Source organism: Passer domesticus, chromosome 5 (genome assembly GCF_036417665.1).
Source record: "Passer domesticus isolate bPasDom1 chromosome 5, bPasDom1.hap1, whole genome shotgun sequence".
NCBI lineage: Eukaryota > Metazoa > Chordata > Aves > Passeriformes > Passeridae > Passer > Passer domesticus.
In genome coordinates, this window is record NC_087478.1 from 49,330,489 (window position 1) to 49,351,683 (window position 21,195).

A 21,195-nucleotide genomic window follows, 5' to 3' on the forward strand; every position below is an offset into this window, starting at 1 on the left:
CCTTGGGCAGGCAGGGAATAAGTGTCAGCCTTCTGCATGTATGTCTGTGTGAGCCACACATGCTGCCTATGAGAAAGAGGAATATCTCTACCATGCAGAGAGCAACATGTCAGACAGCACCTGAGGGGCTCTGTGTGTGTGCCTGTGTGAGCTGCTGCAGCTGCCCCCAGCACAGGGAATGGGTGATGGTGGTCAGCAATACCTTCCCTGCTGATGCCATTTGAGTTGCACAAGTCATTCCTCTCATCAGTTTCTAAGGGCTCCAAGAGAGTCTCTCAAAGCACACAGTCAGGAGTGGGGGGGTCAGTTTTAGAGACCTGTCCTGAGACACCCAGGCCAACACCAAACACATGGGTACTCAGCAGGCACGAGGTCAGGCCACCACTCAGAGAGAGCACGTTGCATTGCTGGTGGGCAACACCACCTACCATTGTGTTCATGGCCCTGAGGAGACTGGGGCATCACAGAGCAAGCATTTTCTCCACCGGGGCCAAGAAAAGGCAATGGAAACTCAAATTTCCATTTGAGTCTCCCTGCCTCAGTTTCTAGGAGAAACAAAACATGGTCCAACCCTTCCTGATTCTTGTGGTTAGCTTGACAGATGGAAATTACACAATTGCCTCTCTCAAGTTGTACTTCCCACCCTGTAACCACTGGGAGTAATTTTTTCTGCAGTGTGGGTATCTAGTGGAAGAAGGGAAGAGAAGGGACATATGCAGCTTGAAGAGAATTAGAAATGTTAGGGATGACAAGGAATGGGGAAGAGCTTGGATAGACCCTGCTGTCATAGGAATGATCCAGGTAAACTGCAGGGAGGGCTTAGCCTGGATTGCCACACCAAACACCAGATTATGGGTAGAATAAAGACTTCAGACTACATTTTGATGGCTTTTGTCACACAGAATATAAGCCTGAGAAGCACTAGAACAGACATTTCTCACTCCAGTCCTGGGCTCAAGGGCATCTCTCACCAACCAAATGCATATTTTGTGTTTCTCTTACATATATGGGAGATGTTGCCAAGATAAGAGGCCAGAGTCTGCCTTCTCTCCCACCTCTGGACATGAGCCTGCCTCTGCACCGAGCCCAAAGCAGAGGTAGAATGTGTGTGTGCAAGCACGTGTGCTCCAGAGCAGTGGGCAGCAAACTCACTCTGTATCACATCAGCAACAAAGATTCAGTGCAGGAGACATTTGCAGAAGAAAACCTTCACGTTCCTTCTCCAGGGTGAGCGCGTGCTCCAACTCCGAGATACGCTCCCTGCCTCTTGAAATTAATTCAACATTCCTGTGGTTTGGGCGAAAAGAACCGGAATGAAAAATGGGGCTGTGCTGGCCTTGCTGCAGATTGCCTGGTAGATACAGCCCTCTGCAGGAAGGAAAAAGCCAAGAGACTGCAGCAGTGCTCAGGCTGCTCTGCTGGGCACAGGAACAGGATGCTCTTACCTCGCATCCTCTGACTTTATCACGAAAATGATCACTGAGTTTTTGGCTTATTTTAAGCACTTTTATTTCTCTCTTTACACAAGAGACAAAAACCCCCAGCCTCCAGATGATACCACTGTATGAAGATGGGAATGAATGCCTCTGTGTGTATGTGCTGGTGGGGAGATGTATGTACCTCCATTTTTTCATGCCATCTGACTGTAAAACTTTCAGATACAAAACCCAGGCCTCTGAGCTGCTCAAGGAACCAGCCTTTGCCAGGGAGCCATCACCCAGGAGGAGAGCTAGAGTTTGGGTTTCCTCCTGAAGGAAATCTGTGGTGGTCCCCACGTCTCAAAAGGAGAGACAAAACACCCAGAGCTGCTTTCCTGGTCCCACAGCATCTCCATGCTCAGTTGGTTAGCCCTTACATTGAACAGGGATTCAATTGTCTTTAACTTTTCAACATTTATGACACACTTACAGAGCGGGGACTTCCCAGGATTACAGCTCTCACTCCAGGCTTTAGGAAGGGGGAGAGAGGGATTTCTTCTGAACTGAGGGGTTCTTATCTTACCTTGACCTCTGGTTTCACAGTGAGTTTCTAAATATCAGTGGCTTCCACCCCACTACCTCTACACATCTGTTCATGGAAGAGAAACCACTGGGGCCTTTCTGCTCTGCAACTGACTGGACCATGCTCAGCTGCTCCAAGAGAATCCACATGGTCCCTCACAGAAAATACCCTGGCCCGGTGTGACAACAGGAAGGGCTGGACACAATGTGCAGACATTCCTGTCTCCTCTCAGATCCTGTCCCACATGTCTGGGGCTGCATGGGAGAACCCAAAGGCCAATTGCTGTTGAGCCTTTATGTTCAGACATGGGCAAGCCCCTGCCCACAGTTCTGACAGTCCTCAGTGCATCGCATCCTGCGCCTCTGCCTCCAGCTTGGAAGGGGAAGAAGCAAAGAGGGCAAGCTGTCCTGTCAGTCATCTGCCTGCCAAATGGGAGGCAGGTGGAACCAAAGCTCCCAAATTTCTTCACTGGAAGAGCCCAGTGTGAGAGGGAAGCTGTCCAATAACCTACACCTTTCTGATGCCGGTGACCAGGTCATGGTTCAGTTTTTGCTGGCAATCTTTTTCTTACGGGCAGAGACCAGATCATAGAAAGGATCCTGTGTGATGCTGGTCCTGGAAATCAGAGGAAATGGGAGCAAAAGTAAGAGATTTAATGATTGAGAGCAGCACAGACAACCTAAGTGAACCTGCACAGAGACACCACTATTCAAAAGGTAGGACTGGAGATCTGCAGACTTACAGCAGAGAATTTAGCTATGGCTAGAGATTCTCCAGAAGGCACCTTGAAACTCTTTTAAAGTCAAGGGGTACCATAGTTGTTATACTGCAAACATTCCCTTCCACCCCCCCTTTTCAAGCTCTGATAAAAGACAGCCAAATAAACTTTGTGACCACTTGTCCCTAGGGCTGAAAAAAGGCAACTCAAATTCTCCTCACCGTATTGCCTCAATCCACTCATCACGCTCTGCTGGAGTGGCTGCTGAGATCTTGTAGGACTGATGCTTGCCTTCAACCACCTTCCCATCCCCAACTGTTTTGCAGGCTTTGATCTTCTGCCCTTTGCAGTTGGGATTGAAGAGTTCAAAGCAGTTCTGTCCGAAAGGAAACAAAATGGAAAGCAGGATTAGACAGAGGACCAAGAAGACTGCTGCCTTCAACCATGGATAACAGGCTCAGAGAGCTTTCAATGGGCAGGAGTCTCCAAAATGCAACAGATCCTATCTTTCCCCACCCCAAAAATTACCCTGTAAGTTAGATAACCTTCCTTCTTAGGTAAATACACCCCCGCTGTGAAGAAATGGACACTAAACCAGGCTTTATGGAGACATGGAGCATCAACACTTATCAAAACACATCTTCTAGGTCACTTCGCTCCACTCATGAAAATCGCTCCACTCATGAAAATCCCTCCCCCTCTTAAGTAGATGCAGCATCCTTTTTTCTGCCTGCCACCACACAGACAGAAGGCACATTTCCCAGAGCCATGACACATTGAAAAGTGGGTATCCACAAAAGACACACAGAAGAAATGAGTCACTTCCTGGGCAAGTTCCCTAACACCAACAGTTCTGTTTGGTCTACATGTGCTGTAACTCATTATGGAGAGTCCCAAGGAAAGAAATTAAACCCACATCTCCTGGTGCAAAATAAGTAGGAAGTCTGCTGTGTGCATTCATCTTTCCCCCTACACATGTGAAAACATACGATATAGTCAGCCAAAGGACAGCTCTCTACTCACACCAAAAGCACAAATTAAACACACAGCCATGTTTGGATGGGAGCACAAGGCAGTTTGCAACTGCACCTTCCCTCTGAGAAGCAAGTTGAATACAAGCCATTAGTGTAGGGTAGGAGCAATTTGTGTGCATCATCTCTTCCCTCCAACCATCTGAGAGGCTGTGTTGGCAGAGTGCCAGCCAATGGACACTTACTGGCTTTTTGGGATCATCCACCTTCCGGACTGAGAGATTCTCCAAGGGGATAATGCCCAGAGGCTCTTTGTCCTGAAGGCAAGGAAACATGAATTAACACCCAACAAGCTCCCCAAATCTATGCTGCTGTTTAGAACCTCTCCGATTTCCCCTGTGGGGGCCTTTGTGGAGGTGACAAGGGCAGAGTAATGCCTCAGGAGACCCCTTCCATTGACACAACCGGGAGTTTAGTCAAGAGGAGACCACAGCTGCAGTGTCCAGCCTCCTCCTCCTCCACATGGGAGGTGAGGAAACAGCACAGGAGAGAGTGGGGGTGTGAGATCAGCCTGGGAGCACAGGTGAAAGGGGAAGACTTGCCTCCTACCCTCTGCTCCTCCCTGGCCCCTCAGAGGCTCATAACCACCCAGGACAGTTTCCCAGCCCTGAGTTATGCCCTTACCGTGGTATATTCAAAGTAATACAGGCAGTTATCGGTCAGAATGAACCAACGGCGTTTCCAGGTTTTCACACGTCCTCCTAAAGGCAGTGAGGTTCAGGAGCCATTAGTCACACATTTTTCTGTCCTTCCCCCAAGCTCCAGACACGCACACACAATCACACCCTCCCAGCTCTCCCTGTAGGTGAGCCCCAAGAAGACACCATCACTGACGTGATGCTGTGCGACAGACAGACAAACACAGAGCCCATTTTGCTCTGATGGCTCTGGGAATGGGGAGGGATATTTGAGTCCCTTTTTGAGCAGAGCCTACAGGAGCCGGGAGGAGGGAGCAGGCAGCTGGTTTCAACAGCAGGTGTCAGCCTCAGCCCGCCGCAGCAGACGGGAGCCAAGGACAGCGGAGATGACGGTAGGTTCCCGGGGCAGATCCGTGGTGGGAGGCAGGCAAACGGGGAGGTCAGAGGAGATAGGGGAGCCCTCTCCCTTACCTAGTTTCAGCAGCCAGCCTTCACGGTTAGGGTTGAAGAAAGTGTGGGTGAGGTCGTTGCCGTCATCCTCTGGGATGGAGAAGGGCTCGTTCTTTATGCTCTCAAACAGATTCTGCCCCAGAGCATTGGTGGGGAAGGACAGAGAGAGAAAGTAACATTGATTTCTGACAAAGCTTGTACACAGCTATCCTAGGTCCACCTGGGATAAAATCACTCTGTTTTTACAAGGCAAGCTGGGTCAAGGGCAGGAGAGCACACAGTGAGCACTGGGGTAAAACAGTCCCCAGTCTGCACCTCACAGGATCTCCAGGGGGGGTCACCAGCTTTTTTCTGCACTTTGTGCTATAAAAAGAGTCTCAGTTTGGAAAACCACAGCCATAAAATGGTGCTCCCACAGCAAGACAGGCTGCAGTGACCAAACCCAGCATGCCACAAGTGCTGCTGTGGGCAGTATTAAGGCACAAGGATGGGACTCAGCACGGCAGAGCTGCAGCCCCGTTTAGAACCTGGGCTGGCGGTGCCAAACGCTGCCGGGAGACCAGCACTAGACCTGCGTGGCCACAAGGAGGCACATTTCACAGAGCCAAAGCTTTGGCACTGAGAGGCACAAAGGGTGACATTCATAACAGCAGAGTGACACGGAGGCAGATCACTGCTTTGGAAGGATAATGAAATATTGTTCACATCATTATATCTGCCATCATTTACTACACAAATCGCAAGCCAAGAGGGAAAAAAAAAAAAAAAAAAGAGACTACAGGCTCCTGCACCCTCCCTCAAATTGACTGAAAGAAATGACACTCCGGAGAACAATCTAAAGCCTCTACCCTGAGGGGATGCTGCTCAGCAAAGCCCAGGTGAGGGATGTAGGCAGCCCCTTTGACACAAGACTGAAGGTTTTCTGCTCAGGCTGCTTGGGTGAAGGCAGACACGTCTAAGCAGGCTGCCCACCTCTACCTTACCTCACAGGGCAGGTCCCATGCCTGCTGTGGCTTCAGGAAAATGCCAGCTATAGCTTTGTTAATGGATGCATTCCCTGTCTCTGCACCTTTGCTTCTCAGTGGACCCAGGGGATGAGAGAATGGGAATTCTTCTCACCTTTAGAAGCTCTTCTGGCAGGTCCCCTCCATTGTCAATGCCTCTGTTGATGGATACAAACCTTTCAAAGTGGGGTTTGTCTTTCACATTGGGGTTGTGCAGGCTGGTGTTAAGCATGATGATAGAGAAGGAGAGTACATAACAGGTATCTAGCAATGAGAAAGAAAATCAGCGTGGGTGGCACTTGTCTTAAGAAGACAGATCAATCCATACCACAGGTGGCTTGGATTTTAGTCACTGAAGAAGAGAGTCATCCTCTCATTGGTAGGAGAGGAAGGGAGATGGTTCCTCTGCTAGGGGAAAGAGGGACACAGTTGATTTCCCATGAGGGAGGTGATTCCATGCCCTCAGGAGGATAATGGGGCAGGTTGGGCAGATGCAATCTAATAATGGCTCTGTCAGCAGGAAAGTCTCTGCAAACCTACATCTGTCAGTGCTATCTCTGCTGTGATGAGGTAATACCTCATGTGAGACTGGGAGCCCTTCTCCAGTCTGCTGCCCACCAGGAGGGCCTGGAGCACAGTAAGCAACAGGAGGACTGAAGATACTCAGTTTATTGAAAATCTTCACAGGAACTGGGCTGCCTCCTTTAGCTTAAGGGGAAACACACTTCCCAGTGATGCTGCCTGTGCTTTGTGAATGGAAAAGGAAGGCTCCCCTCCCTAGCAAACAGCCTAGCTCAGCTTTACAGGCCTCCTTCCCTTAACTACCTGTGGACTGGAACACTGCTGGGTTACACTTGCAGTACCAGTTGGCAAAGGCCTCCATCATCCGGTCGATTTTCTGCGCCTCCCCGGGCAGCCGGAAGCTCCAGAGGAACTGCCTGTCAGGAGCAGGGGCAGAGCATCAGTCACACGGGCCCAAGGGACGTGGGTGCCTCCCCTCAAGCCATGCAACACCAGGAAGGTAAGAGAATCATCCCATCACACTGGGGAGACAACACTCTGCTCCCCTCCAGAAACTGCCTGGATACATCAGCCTCAAACACCCTAAATGCAGGAAGGAGAACTAAGCCTCTCAGAAATCACAGCTCTGCTCCCCTAATGAGAGCCCTGCAAGGCAGCAGAGCCCTCAGGAGAAAGAGCCCTGCCAGGAGGCAGCCTGTAATAAAACAAGGTGCCCTGAAACAGAGTCACTTTGTTATTGACGTAACAGGCACTGAGGCCAGACGTTTCCTGCTGCCAAAAATAACCTTTTTCATCCCCCCAGACACTGAAATCACAGTGACCCACTTTTCTGCACATGGGCAACCCAGTCAAGGGGCCATGAAAGTGTCTCCCACCCCCTGAGAAACTGTTGACACCTCACAGAGCAACAGCCCTGGAGCCAACACACACAGCAGGGCCTTGGGAAGCTCCCGTTTCAGCCCAAGAAGGCTTCCAGGGTGGTGAGACCCAGGGGCTGAGCAGGTTCCAGCACTGTCCCCTGCGCCTGGCACACTCACTCACCTCAGCGCCTGCACCAGGTTCAGGTTGGCAAATTGGTGACATGCCACAAAGGCCTGGAGGATCTGAATGTTTGTGGGGTCCCTGGGAGAGGACAGAGGGAAAAGGTCAGAAGAGAGCTTTGACCCTGCTCTGCCTGGATGTCCCTTGGTGTGCCAACACACACCTGCCTCCATCCCAGTCTCACTTCCCCTCGGACCAAGAAGAAGCCAAGGTGCACGCAGCAGTCTGGGATGACTGATCCCATAACAGGCAGGACAAAAGGCAGCCCATACAGCCAGCCTTAGTCACACCCCAAAGACTCCCCCAGGGGTGTCCTGCCCACCCAGCCCACTGTGGTTGGAGGTATGTTCAGTCTTGGCACCTGGATGAGGTCTGCCACAGGTCATCCAAAATGGTAGTTCAGAGGGGCCAGGCAGGACAGGGCCTCCAAGGGGTCTCCCCATCCTGGGTGCTCACCTCCCACCCAGGTAATCCCCAATGGCTGTCTTGTTCAGACCTTCACCCTTGTGGAGGAACCTGGCGATCTCCTGAAGGTCTGAAGACAATACCTGGTGCTCGATCAGGTACTGGATCCCCTGGGAAGGAGGAGCAGGAAAGAGAAGTAAAACAGGTCTATTGAGAAAGTAGGATCCCAACACTCTGATGTCAGCCTTCCTTAGCTTTAATGTACTTGCTCCTCTCTTACATCCCAGCCCCTTCACGGGACACCACAGCCATGTTCTCATCTTCCTTCAATCCCTCTTCATCCACCATGGGTTGGCAGTGCCATTTCATCCCTAGATTTGGCTAAATGTTTCACTGGGACGGAAACTCAAAACAGAGCAACATAGATTTAAAGTCCAAAAATGAAAAGTCAAAATAATAAATTTTAATCTTTTCAATGAAAATGCCTTACAGTTCTGCTCCTAAATGTCTTTTTTTTCTAAATTAAGTTAACTTAAAAGAAAAACTATTTGTTTAAAAGAAGGCATAATAAAAAAAATGTACTCAGTCAAAAATATGGGCTTGAGACAATTTGAAACTATTTTTTCCTAGATTTTTCAGCTCCATCCCTCCAGGATGGAATGTGCTTTTTAAGGAATATAGAGGTTGTGAGTTGGGTTGAACAAAGAGTCAATATCCTATTTTAGAGAGAATTTCATGACTTTTAAAGCCAGAGAAAAAGCTGAGGCTTTTTCCACAAGATTCTTGACAATATCTAACAATGCTGCAGTTCTCCAGACCACACTGCAATTCTCCTTGCAATATACAATAAAGGAATGAAAATTGTTTTAGATCCATCAAAATGTTCTACTTCAACAGAATCATTTCACTTTCTCTTGCAATATATATGAAACTATTTTTAAAATCCCCCAAAGAAAAAGCAGTTTTAAACAAAAATCAAAATTTCTGTGAGATTTTTTTTTCACTCTCTTTTCCTTACTTTTTCCCCAGATGGATTTTCAGCAAGATCAATTTAATTTTGAAAAGCATTTCAGTGATGATGGGGTCCCATTTTCCAGAAGAAAATGTTTCTCCCCAAAGGTTTTTATCAGCCGGATTCCTAATGCTTACCTCCTCTAGCCTCAGGAACTTTCCATGGGATCTTGGAGATAGGAACTCATTTATGAGTATCAGCATTGCATGGATGAAGTGTAACCTTAGAAAGGAGGGGCAAAGAAATTTCTTTGCATTGCAGCACCTCCCACTCTATGGCATGCAGCAAGAGGGAGGCAATAATCAGAGATCTGCATTATACAGGCACAGAGTGTGACATTTTGACCAGTCTGATTTGCACTGAACTCGCAAAGCTAAGCTGGTTTGGGGTTAGAATTAGTTTGGGCTTTCCTGCACAGCATGGCAGAGAGAGATGCCTCAGGGGCTTCAAACCAAGGTCAGACAGAGAGGCAAAAAAAACCCCAACTCTCACACAGGCTCTAAGTACTGACATTGCTGCTCCAAAACAACTCCCACTGGCAGAGGGATGTCCAGGGGACTGGCAAGCACTCCAGCTGGGGTGTGGACACTGGGGAAGGCACCTTGCTGCTCTCAGCAGGGCACAGAGGAGGCTGAAAAGCTGTCACGCAGAGCGGCAGCCACTCGAGATGTTACTGTGGTGGTGAGCTGACGATCAGCTATCGTTTGATCACAGCTTGTGGTTTTCCTTGAAGTGCTCAAAAAAAGCTCCACTAATAAGAAGGAAGGAAGAGGGAATTGTCTCTCACATCATCTCTACTTAATCATGACGATTTTAGAGCTTTCTGCAGAGGGCTGAAGGCTATGGAGTCTTGATACCACTGGTCAGAGCTCCAGAAAGTGGAAAAGTTATGTTTACTCCACAACTCAGCCAAAACTGTTTCCAAAATGACAGAGACATTCTGCCCTCTTCTGTTCTGAAGGAGCCAAGGAGCCTGAGACACTCTCGAAACTTCTCTCCTTCTTAGTTCAGGCTCCTCTATCACATTATAGCAAGCTCCTAGCCTCAGAGTCGAGAAGGGCTGTGCTGAAGGGAATCTGGCTCTCATGGCATGCTGGCAGTGTTAAAGCATCCTCCCCCGACTTCTCTTAGGTTTGGGTTGAATTGTATGGCGTGGCCTCTACGCCCATGATGGGCGAAGGCACCACAGCCTGATCATATCAGGTCAGTCAGGGTGGAGGCTGCTCCCAACAGGGGCCTCAGTGAGGTAGGAACCCGTCCCCAAAGTCCCCTGCCACAGCTCCTTTGACAGCAGTAGCTGCAACTGGAACAGCAGCCAGCAGAGGCTCTTCCTCCCAGCTTTATCCTCATGGGTGAGATGAGCAAATCCTACCTTTTCAGGATCCATGTTGAATTTCTTCCGGCCCAGGGACAGAATTTTATCCCTCTGTGACAGCTTGCTGTAAACACAAAAAAGAAGGAAAAGTCAGAATAAAGGACCATGCCTTTCACTCACAAGGTGAAATATCACAAGGACAGGTGTCTGACTATCCAGGAATAATGAGAAATCTAAGAGGATAGAAGGGCCTCATTTCCCTGCCCTTGTTGTGATCACAATCCCATCAGTGTTTTTGGTTTTTTAACTTAAAAAGAGAGACTTTGTAAGCAAAGGAATACTCATTCCACTTGCCTGATCTGCTCTCCAGGATTATTGTTTGCCACTTGCTTCTCTTCTGCATGTTGGAAAGACTCAATCTCTGCAAACACCTCAGCAATCTCCTCCTTCAGCTTCTGCAAAAGAAATATAAGGAAGATGAAGGCAATGGAAGGAAAAACAGCAGACACAGCCTAAAGAAGCGTACGAGTATGTCTAATTCTTCCCTCAGTCACGAGAAAAGAACGGGTCAGGTGGTCATGACCAGCCAAGGATGCCTATGAAATGGGCACTGCTCTGGAATGACCCTGCTGGATTCCAGCTGAAAACAAGTGGAGAGAGAGAGAGAGAGAAGGATGTTCTCATGTCTATTGTCAATCAAGACTGGAAAAATCAAGCTCAATCAGTGTGGTGAGTGTCAGAGAACTCGCCCCACTGTTGGTTCCAGTTCCTCAAACAATGTCAGATGCAAGAATCCTTCCATTGTGCCCATTCCTTTTGAGCTTTTATTTTGCATAGCCCTGCTATACATCCAGGAAAGGAGAAGTGGAACTGGTAACTGTGAGATCAATATGAACCCAAAGTAGCTGCATTGTGAAACCCAGAATTTTTAATGTACCTGTCATTTAAATACCATTGAGCAGATAACTCTGTTCAATGGACAAAAAGAGAGGAGGAGTAAAGGTAAAGTAATTACTGCCAGATTTTTAAAAAATCAATTGTGGAATTCACTTTCCTTTAGGCCCATGACAGACTATGGCTGCCTTGGCTGGATATTCTGTGTTACCATGGAAATAAAAGTGTCTATATCTCCTCATTTCCATCCTGCAGTTATGTTCCACCTCAAAGCCAAATTGCATCACAGCTCTCTTCTAGGAATCACCCAAATTCTTCCCCATACCAACCAGAACAGGGAAGGGAAGAAGGGTTATTTTACTATAGATCCTTTCTCATCAAGGAATGAGGATGTGGATGGAGCACATAACCAGATAGAGAAACTGAATTTCTGCAATATTCCATAATTTAAAAGAGCTTCTGGGTTGCAGTTTTGCTCTGGCCACCTTCTGCTGTGCTTCATTGGTCCCCAGAGCTGTGAGTGTTCCTTACTAAGTTTTAGGTGTTGCACAAATGTAACAGAACCATGACCTCAGCTCATGACTTTCAAATTATTATAAACTTTGTTATTTTAGTCACTGCTGTCTTTTGGCAGTGTTAATGGCAAGCCAAGACCCATCCTCTTCTTCTCTTCCCTCCCCCTTACCCCAGATATCCCCCCAAGTCTTTGTGCTTAAGGGTACTGATAGATCCTGGAAAAAATCCCCTGGGGAAAATGTCTTCTTCTACGTCACTCTTTTCACCCAAGCTCACTCTGCTCCTCTGGACATTGCTTAATGGCTTTGGGTTTTAAAGCACAGGTTTGTGCAGTCTAGCAACCTTTTTCTGTCCATAGTGGGCAAAAAATGTAGAATTCCTGTTCAAGTATCCTGCTCTTACAGTGCCCATCGCCTGTTCTGAAAACTGAAGAGAAACAAACACAAGCAAATCCCAGGCATGTCCATTCATCATCTGTTTTGCAAGGGGGGACAAGAAACCATTCTGGTTTACAGCAGAGAGAGGAGGTCTGGAAGCCTAAGAAGTAATATGTAGTTTGGCTTAATCCTTTACTCCATTCCAGGAAATATTGCAGCTATTCCCTCGGCATCTGGACAGCTTCATTTTGTGGAAAAAGATCAGTCCAAGTCCAAATATTCAGTGCTATAAGCTCTCTCAAATGGGAAACCACATTTCATGGTGGAGGCAAAACAGAATAGAAAGGGCACAGCACCATGCAGGACTCTGATGCAGTCTTAGTGACTGATTTTGAATCTGTTATTTTCAGACATTTTAGGAGCTACTGGAGAAACAGCTGAGTCTGCTAAAAGAAAAGAAGGAAAACAAGTTCCAGCCACAGAAACTTGTGTGGAAGGTCCTGCCATGAGACCTCTTTGAAGAGACAGGATCCTTCATGCAGGACTTGCTAGAGGTCTGCAAAGCAAAGAAAAGTTTGATAAACACAGGGGAATGCTGCAGGCAACTAGGACTGATATGCCATTAGCAGGTAATCAGTAATTAAAAAGAATCATAAATGCTGAGCCAGATGCCTGCCAGTACGACTTAGTGAAGACATTTCTTTACTCCTAAATATACAATCCCAGCTCATCATTGCTCATAATCTGACCAGTCTTTTTCAAACATCCCATTGGGGCAGCTGATGATTCCTGCAGCAGAGAGTACCACAGGCTGGATGTACCCTGGTGGCAAAGAGGCCAGGGCAGCCTGAAGTTTAAAACTGAAGCTGGATCATGACTGAGAAAATGCCTCCTTTGCAAGAGTGCTTCTGCATGGCTGGACTGTTATGTGAAGATGTTCTTTGGTGAAGACAGATTTCAGAAGGCTAGGCAGGCACAAGGGACAGGATGGTCCTTACCTCAATGTCATCCAAAAGCTCCTGTTTGTGCTTCCTGATTGTCTCTATTTCAGCCTCTTCAGCCGCACTCAAGCCAGTTGATTCTGAAAGAATAAAGATCCCTGTGAAAACTCTACATATCAATATCTCATGAAAAAAGCTGCCCCAACCTCTAAGCACTTACCTTCTCCTAGGGTCATGCCACAGCAACTCTGATTTCTGTGTTTCAGCATCTGTGCTCCCTGCTGTTGCAACTACTGCACCTCACTTTTGCCTTGCAAATGGTTCTCAGCCCAGAGAGTGCAGCAGAGACCATACCCCCTCTCCCTGCAGCCAGAGGCTCTGCACAGCCCTCTCAGCTGACCCTGCAGACACCCACTGCCTATTCAGCTGGCCCTGAGCATGGTGAAGAGGTCTCACTAAATGCTCTCTGGTTGTTGTTATGTCAGTCATCTGAAAATTTATGTACTAAATACTTCATCTACATCCAAACCTTCCAAGAAAACCACTGGCTTCATGAGTTGATCTGCCATAGCTAGTCAGAAAGGGCTTAAGAGAGAAAATTGAGGTTTTTCAAGGAAGAGGGCAGGATCTAGGGGGTGAGAGCCTTGCTGAAAAAGGAATGTCTTTGAGTGGCTGCTGTTCTGTGAACAGAAGAAAATGCAGAAATATGAGTAGTCTTCCTTGTAATGCACAGGAACTTATACAAATAGCAACAAAGCCAAGGCAACCACAACATGAATCATGAAAGACCTAAAAAATGGGGTGACAGTGTCGCTGCTAAATATAATCCAAGTGAACCACAGCCTCTTCTGCAAGGACAATGAGGAGGCTGCAGCCCTAGAGGGGAGACAAAGAGAATATGAGGCCCCAGGAAAAAAGCAGAGCTTGCAGAAGGTTGAGATCACTGGTGAACTTGCAGACAGGGTCCTTGCTGCACCTAAACACTGCAAGACAAAGCTTCCCCAGGAGGCCAGCTCAAGCCACTGGATGCCCTGCTCCACTGTTTCATAAAACAAAATCCCCTGGGCCTGCTGTCTTCCCAGAAAAAGGGGAAGTAGTACCAGTTGCATTGGAAATTCTCTTAGTGTGGATCTCACGTGCAAAACAACCGCTATAAACGTGAGTGGAAGAAAAAAAGGGAAGGAAGCAGCCATGACAGAAGGAAAAGCGACAAGGGCAGTCATCTTTGTATGCTTCTTTCCTGTCATGGCCACAACAGCTCAGAAAGTCCTGCCTTCCCCAAGCCTAATCTCTCCCCCATACTCCTAGCTGGTTGGGTTTCCATGTGCTAAGTATGTTCCTGTTACTTTTCTCAGGCTTCAGCCTCTCTCCTGCCACTCTTCCTGATGGTTTCAAGCATCGCGTTCCCTGGGGAGAGGCTGCTGAGTCTGCCAGGGTAAAGCACTGGACAAGGAGCCAGCATGAAGCCAGGCTGGGAAGGACCCACGTGCCCTCCCAGCCCTGCAAGCAGCCGTTGTGAAGAGCAGCAAGAAGCTGTCTGATTGATGAAGCCAGTCAGGAGGAAAGGAAAAAAGCATCCAAAAGCTCATGACAACCAAACCTGTAGATGAGGGGAAAACCAAAGCAGGCAGGAAGGTTAGCAAACAAAAAACCAAACAAACAATAAGAAACCACAAAGAAAACCAACGAAAAATATGCAGTGACTCTGGTACTTGTTAGGTGGGTTGCTGACTTCCCTTTGAATGTCAGCCCGGTGCCTCTGAGCAGCGCCCAGGCACTTCAGCTTAATTTCTGTATCCTGCCATTGTGGTGTCTGCAGATCAGGACAGCCTCTGTCTCTCCAGCTGTATCTCACTCCTGCCGGAGCTTGTAATTGTGGAATCACAGGGGTGACTCCTTGACAAATTACAACAAAGACCTTTTGCCCTGTATTTCTTTCCGCAAAAGCGCCGTAGGAGGACAACCCTGAGGAACCTTGCCTTCCCCACCCCATCAGCAAACTCTGTGGTGTGGCTAGTTGCTTTGCTTCAGTTGTTCTGTGTCTACTAAAGCATCTCAAAGAGTCACGAGGCTCCCAGAGGGCACCATCTCACCCACATGACCCCCAACAAGGCTGTAGTTAACACAGTCCCCCTTCCTCCTGAACATCTGAAAACCCCCACCTGCTGAGTCTGTCAGAATGAGAAGAGTGTGGGATGGACTGTGTGTGTGGGAAGGGCAGGGGAGAAAATGAAGGAGTCATAGAGAAGGGGAAGGAATCACAGGGTAAAAAAGTAGGAGAGGGTGACATACTTTGGAAAAAAAATGGATGGATCAAACTTTTAGGGCAACTTAGACTGAGCTGCAGAGAGGATCTTTGTCAGGTTTCCTGTACAGCTTTGGTTGCATGGTCCATGCCTTGTCAAAGTCATCAGTGCCACCTCAGTTCTACTTCCCTCTAGGACTAGGCCAGCACACAGATGAAGCATAGCCCTGGTCAGGGCTCTCTGCACGGGGGGAAATTTCACCCTGACAAAGAACACACCACAAAAACACCCACAGGTTTCAGCAGGATGCTGTCAGCCCAACCAATACTGAAGTTTTCCAGTTCAGACACACAAAAAACAGCTAGCATTCTCTCCAGAGAGAACATTAGGTTGTTGTTTGGAATTTATTTTCAGAGAGCAAATGTTGAAAGGACAGTGCAGCAGCATCACATTTGTGGGTCTTACACCTGCTCCTGAGGTTGTTTCCCCACTCTCAGGGCAGACCCACATAGAAAGACCTGCCTGCTCTTCACAAAGAAGATGTGAATACAACCCTGGCATTTTCAGTGCTGTCACTCAGGACACAAACTTCAATTCCAGTTGTGTGGCTTATGCCTTCAGCCTCCCCCCCCAGAGGGCAGGTCAGAGTTACCCAAATATCTGGGTACTTGTGTGGCCAGCAGAGAGTAGTTCTGTGTTTGCTGGTTTCATTTCCCATTGCAAAGGGCTGGGCTTTCAGTCCCATGGAAAATTATAGGAATAGGGAGATGGCTTTGGAAGCACAGAGGTAAGTGGGAAGTGACCACCCAGGAGAGCTGGAAGGATGAACTGCAGAAGCAGCAGGGGAAGGTTGAGAAGAATGACTGTATCTGTGCCACCACTGCAGACCCGTGTGTTACACACCCACTGCAGGACAGCAAAGGTTCATCAGGCTCATTTGCAAAGCAATGGAGGGCTTTGAGTATCGCTGCTAAAGGGTTTAGGAACCTCCACCCATGGCAGCCAAAAAGCAGAGCAGCCTGATAGGTAGCTTCTGCCTGAGGGAAACTCCCTGGTAGAAAAATTTCACCTGAAATTCCCTTTTTTTTTTATATGGCTGCTGTCATCTCCAGCAAAGACCACCACCTCCACAGACAAGTACCAGTCTAGTAGAGAGATGACAAAGCCTCCTACTCCACAGTTCCCTCCAGCCATGTGTGTCTCCCTCCTGCAGCACTCCACAGTGCTCTGCCAGCTCATGTGAGAAGAAATTTAACATAAATCCCAGCAGGTTTAATTTGCACATTTCAGCTATGGGGGAAAAGCTGGGAAGAAGAATTTATGTAGTCAACTGGTCCCTTTATCTCATGTGACAACTTACATCAATTCTTCTGGATATCTTTCCATGACTTTTAACTACAGCTCTTCCCCCACACATCCCAGCTGGTACAGGATACCACAGCACCAGTCTGCTCTCCCATGTGTCACACATCCAGCTCAAGGGTTTGGCACACCAGCCCTGTGGCCTCACTCAGGCAGTCTTGACAGGGTTCTGAAGGAAGCTGGAAGAGGACACACACTCCAGAGAGAGCAGCCTCCCCAAGGCATCAAGCCTTGCTTGCAAACAGATGTGCACCTAACAGGACCATCACGTCTCCAGGTAGGAGTGGCCCCAGAGAAAGATGCACATGCACCTCTGACCTTCAGGACAATCATGCCACCACTGAGCAATTCCAAATGCATTCAGTACTCTAAAGCTCACTGGAAAACTTATGTGTTTCTGGTGGCAGCCTTGACTCCCAAGGCAGTTCAGCGTCAAACAAACCCTTTCTCATCCAGCTGTGGAATGACAGGATGGGATTGAGCAAAAACATCAGTCAGAGCCAGCACATCTCTCCAGGCTCTGCCTCTACCCAGAACTGAGCAAACCCCCATGGTGCCTGAACAGGATCTCGTTGTGCTATTGCAGTGTGTACACTTTCTTGAAAGTACACTTGCTTGAATGGGTAACTTTCAAGACACAATTAATGCAGTAACACAAAACTTGAGTGAATTACTGTGTCAGACCTTCAGTTAGGAGACCCCCAGTTTCTGTCGAAGGCACACCCCAAAATAAACAGCAAAATATGAGTTATCCCTCCTCTTGTCCAGTTTGTCCTGCAGAACCTTTGTCCACAGTTGCTTTCAGATAGTGAGGGCTGGGTGATCAGAAGAGACCCATTTTCACCAACATTCAATACCAGTCAGATGCTGGCAAGGACTCAGCTCCTACAGGTGCCACCAATTTCCCTAGCAAGCAAGGCTGGTGTGTGGTTGGAGCATGCCCTTTCCTTGGCTACACACCTCAGAGCTAAAAAGTGCACAACAGTTTTGAAACTGGGCACTGCTTTTTTGCTTTCACTCTGTGCTCCATATCCTACACACAAAAGCCTGAGGGGACAGAGTCAGAACAAGAAGAGATATTGCAAGGTGATCCTTTTTCTTCCTTTGTTCAGCCTGTTCCCACTCAGCTCTCCCTCTTTGCTGGCTTTGCAAAGACACACACTCTGAGCTCCCTCAGCCAGAAGCTGGAAATGTTCAGTCTGGTGGCACACCTTTCCTTGCTGAATCCCAGCCACTTTATCCACCACCTGCCAAAGCAGGAAATAAACCCTAAGGTCTCTCTCAGTTCCTCAGATGCGGTTTATTTCCCCTCACCCACATCTGCCCACTGAGATTGTTTCAGAACCAGGCAGGCCCACCTGTAGACCACCAGGAGCTTCTAGAACCCTGATACAGTTGTTTATCTCCAACATGGCCATAAGCAAGGGAGGCCCCAGTACCAAAAGCCTCGCATGGGCGTTACACTGGGATACCCAGCTGCATGAGAGGCTCTGCAAAGGCAAGCCAGCTCCTGGCATCTGCAGGGAAGCAGCACGGAGGAGCTTGCCAGAGCTGAATGAGAGCAGCCAAAGCCTACAATGCTCACCCCAGGTGTCACATACACCACTGACACCGAGGAGACAGTTCCCAGCTTGGCTGAACGCTGCCGGCCCAAGGAATCAGAGCAGTAACGCTCCCAGCTCAAAGGCCATTCAAACTCCCAATGGGAAAGAAGAACAAGTAAAAAGAAACCCATGCCTAATGCTGAAAACTGACAAGCAATTAACTGTACCACCAGGATCTTCCAGCATGTCATTCCTCCAGCCACAGCACCCACTCCAGCTGCTGGAATTTCATGGTGTGCTCTTCTCCATCAAACTGAGCACAGGGCCCTCACCCCAAAAAAGACACACAATGGTTGAGGCTTACCAGCAGAATGAAGGTCCATCCCAAAGAGCACAATATATGTTCAACACAACTGGTGTTCCTCCTTGTATTCAGTTTGTTCAGATGCTTCACAGAACTGACACAACTTGGAGGCAGCACTGCAGTTTTTGGGGGGGCGGGTTTGCCTGTGACTCCTCCTTCCCCTCCTCATCCTCCCCCCAGTCACATGTCACAAGCTTGTAGCAGTGCAGGAAACTCTGTGCATGTTTGGATGGGCCAACAGGGGCTATTGCCTACTTTTAAACGCAAATGCACAAATGCCATTCCATCCCAGCAGCTTTTTGGGAATCTTTCTTTGAGGAGATTAAAATGAGTGCTTAGAGGCTTTTGCCCGAGATACTCAGAGGAGAGAGAGGGGGAAAAAGGAAGTTCTTGATTTAGAAAACCCATCGGATTGGGGAAGTGGTTTCATTTTAAAGGGAAGATTCTTCCTATGTTAATTCAGCTGCAGAGTGGGGTGGGGGCAGGGATGGGAATGAAGGCTCCAGAACTGGAGGATGTTTGATGTAGGGCAGGAAAAAGTTGTCAGACTCTTCTGCCTTGCTCAATGCTTGATGTAACTTAGAGTCTTTTTCCCCCCCAACAAAGTGCTTTTCATGTGAAACCTTGTAAGTAAGGATAGAATGAACTAAGAAGGAATGCAGTCCTCTCAGGTTTAGCAATATTACTGATGGTGAGCAAGCTGGAATTAGCAGCCTTTCAGGAATGGGAATGAAATCTTTAAATCAGAGGACAGAGCTGAACAAACACTCCATAAAGCACACACTGTCAACCAAAAATGAAATATTCAGAAAATTTAAAATGGAGTGACTACAACCAATAGTACTGAGATGAAACTGAGGGAAATAGACCAAAATGTGCCAAAATGATTCCCTTTGAAATTCTTAAAAATCAAGAAAAAAAAAAGGTAGAAAAGGAGACAGAAGACACGCAGGAAAAAATGAAATGTAAAAAAACCCCCAACAAATAAAAAAAACCCAAAAAACAAACAAACAAAACAAACCAAACAAAAAAAAAACCAAAAAGAAAAAAAAACCACCAACCTGATAGGCTGTGAAAAAAAGAAGAGCCAATGGGATGTCTTGATATGCAGGAACATGGACCGAAGCTTGCCTAATTGATCCTCATTGAAATCACAAAATTTCATTCCCTTTCCTGAAAAGAAATTCTTCCTTTCAGGAAAGGGAATGAAATCTTGAAATCAGAGGACAGAGTTGAACAAACACTCCTGAAAGGAGATATGATCAATCAAAAATGAAATTGAAAAATCCAGAAAATTTGAAATGGAGTGACTACAACCAATGGTACTGAGATGAAATTGGGTGCAGGGAGATAGACCAAAAATGTGCCAAAATTATTCCAGTTGAGATCCCTAAAAGCAGGAAAGAAAGCTGAAAAAAAGAAGAGAAACAGAAAAAGTCAAATATGAAAAAAATAAAACAACAACAAACCCTGACAGGATGTGAAAACAAAAGAAGCCAATGGGATGACCTGAAGAGCAGGAATACAGACACAGACCCAAGCTTGCCCAATTGATCCTCACTGAAATTGCAAGATCTTATTCCCTTTCCTGAAATGAATAATTTCAACTCTGTCCTCTGATTTCAAGATTTGATTCCCTTTCCTGAAAGGAAAGCTGTCCTTTCAGGAAGGGGAATGAACAGAGTTGAACAAACACTCTCAAAAGGAGATATTGCCAATCAAAAATTAAATTGAAAAATCCAGAAGATTTGAAATGGGATTATTATAACCAATCTGAGATGAAATTGGGTGTAGGAAAATAGACAAAAACTTGCTGAAATTATTCCCCGATTCGGTCCCTTGATCTAGGGTCATTCAACCTCAGAAAGAAGGACACAGATTGCTCTCCCTTCCTCACAGTGTTTTGTATTTGCTCTAACCTATGGTTTTATTGAAAGTTTAGTGCTGGTTTGGATGAATCGCCAGTGAAGAGTGGGAGATATCCCTAGCTTAAACATGCCAAGCAGTGGCAGAAATCCAGAATGAATTTACACAGGCAGCTGTAGGCAGGATCACAACCTGTGATCTTAGGAAGAGCTGATGGTAAGCATTTAGGACTCATTTTCTATAGCCAGTTTAAATTTTTACTAAGATGCAGCTAGAAACTTGTGAGTGAAAAAAAAGAGGAAGGGAGTGAGCTACATTAATGCAAACTAATTTCCAGCAGTTACACCCATGTTTTCACCCAGATCTTCATTACAAGAAATGTCCACACCTAAAACCTATCAGAGGCTTGCATTTGGGTCACAAATTGTCAAAATCCTACCCTTTGCAAATTTCTGTCTTGAGATTCTGGGCTACTGAATAAACATATACAAATACATGTGTCTTTTCCAGGTTAAGTAAAGGTGGCCCATCCACCTAGTCCAAATTGGAATTTAAAGCCCAAAATATGGGCTAGAAACAACATGGTATGAAAGATTAACCCCTCCCTCCCAAAAACCAATTCCACTGTCCAGCTGACCATGGCCAGGAAGGGGCCTAATTTATTAAACAGATACAGTCAAACAAGCTTTGCTCGTGAATATATGTACAATATCTACAGAGGCAGCAAGCACTTTGGATGCCAGGGCCCGGGAGATCTTCCCTAGCCTCGTATTAGAGACACCAAGGACCAATTTAGAGTTCTTGTTGTACCATTTCCCTCTGGCTCCCATGGGGAAGCCTACAAATTCAATTTCTACCGTATTTGTCAATTCTTGTATTTGTGAATGAAGGCGTTGATATTTCTTGGCCTTCTAGCAGCAGCCTCAGCTCAGTGACAAGCTGCTGTGC

The 21,195-nt window shown here is 47.2% G+C and overlaps 2 protein-coding genes across 5 annotated transcripts in view; one reads left to right on the forward strand and one right to left on the reverse strand.

The window, feature by feature from the left end:
- Positions 1 to 1,475: 1,475 nt before the first annotated feature.
- CYTH4 (cytohesin 4) lies at positions 1,476 to 19,276 on the reverse strand. 4 transcript variants are annotated; one of them, XM_064420305.1, is made up of 14 exons: positions 18,382 to 19,276; positions 12,923 to 13,005; positions 10,492 to 10,592; positions 10,195 to 10,261; positions 8,960 to 9,044; positions 7,862 to 7,980; positions 7,406 to 7,486; positions 6,668 to 6,780; positions 5,958 to 6,106; positions 4,860 to 4,971; positions 4,375 to 4,451; positions 3,936 to 4,007; positions 2,941 to 3,095; positions 1,476 to 2,616 (listed from the first exon to the last, which is right to left on the reverse strand). In XM_064420305.1, the coding sequence occupies exons 3-14, from the start codon at positions 10,538 to 10,540 to the stop codon at positions 2,544 to 2,546; spliced, it is 1,152 nt and encodes a 383-aa protein (XP_064276375.1). In that variant the 5' UTR covers positions 10,541 to 10,592; positions 12,923 to 13,005; positions 18,382 to 19,276; the 3' UTR covers positions 1,476 to 2,543. The 4 variants fall into 4 exon arrangements, with proteins under 4 accessions (XP_064276375.1, XP_064276376.1, XP_064276373.1 ...); XM_064420306.1 differs by lacking the exon at positions 18,382 to 19,276 and adding an exon at positions 13,086 to 14,257; XM_064420303.1 differs by lacking the exons at positions 8,960 to 9,044; positions 18,382 to 19,276 and adding an exon at positions 13,086 to 14,255.
- The window catches only part of RAC2 (Rac family small GTPase 2), a 31,744-nt gene continuing 17,281 nt past the window's right edge, over positions 6,733 to 21,195 (forward strand). Inside the window, exon 1 of the mRNA XM_064420311.1 lies at positions 6,733 to 6,863. The gene's annotated coding sequence lies outside the window, so the exon portion shown is untranslated. The remainder of the gene's footprint in view (positions 6,864 to 21,195) is intronic.

Excerpts from the sequence above, each read along its gene's own strand:
- CYTH4 (XM_064420303.1), bottom strand. The coding sequence starts at position 13,134 with ATGCTGAAACACAGAAATCAGAGTTGCTGTGGCATGACCCTAGGAGAA. Across the intron at positions 7,981-10,194 it reads TCAACATGGATCCTGAAAAG|GGGATCCAGTACCTGATCGA; the intron begins GTAGGATTTGCT and ends CCTCCTTCCCAG. Across the intron at positions 3,096-3,935 it reads TGGATGATCCCAAAAAGCCA|AACTGCTTTGAACTCTTCAA; the intron begins GTAAGTGTCCAT and ends CCTTTCGGACAG.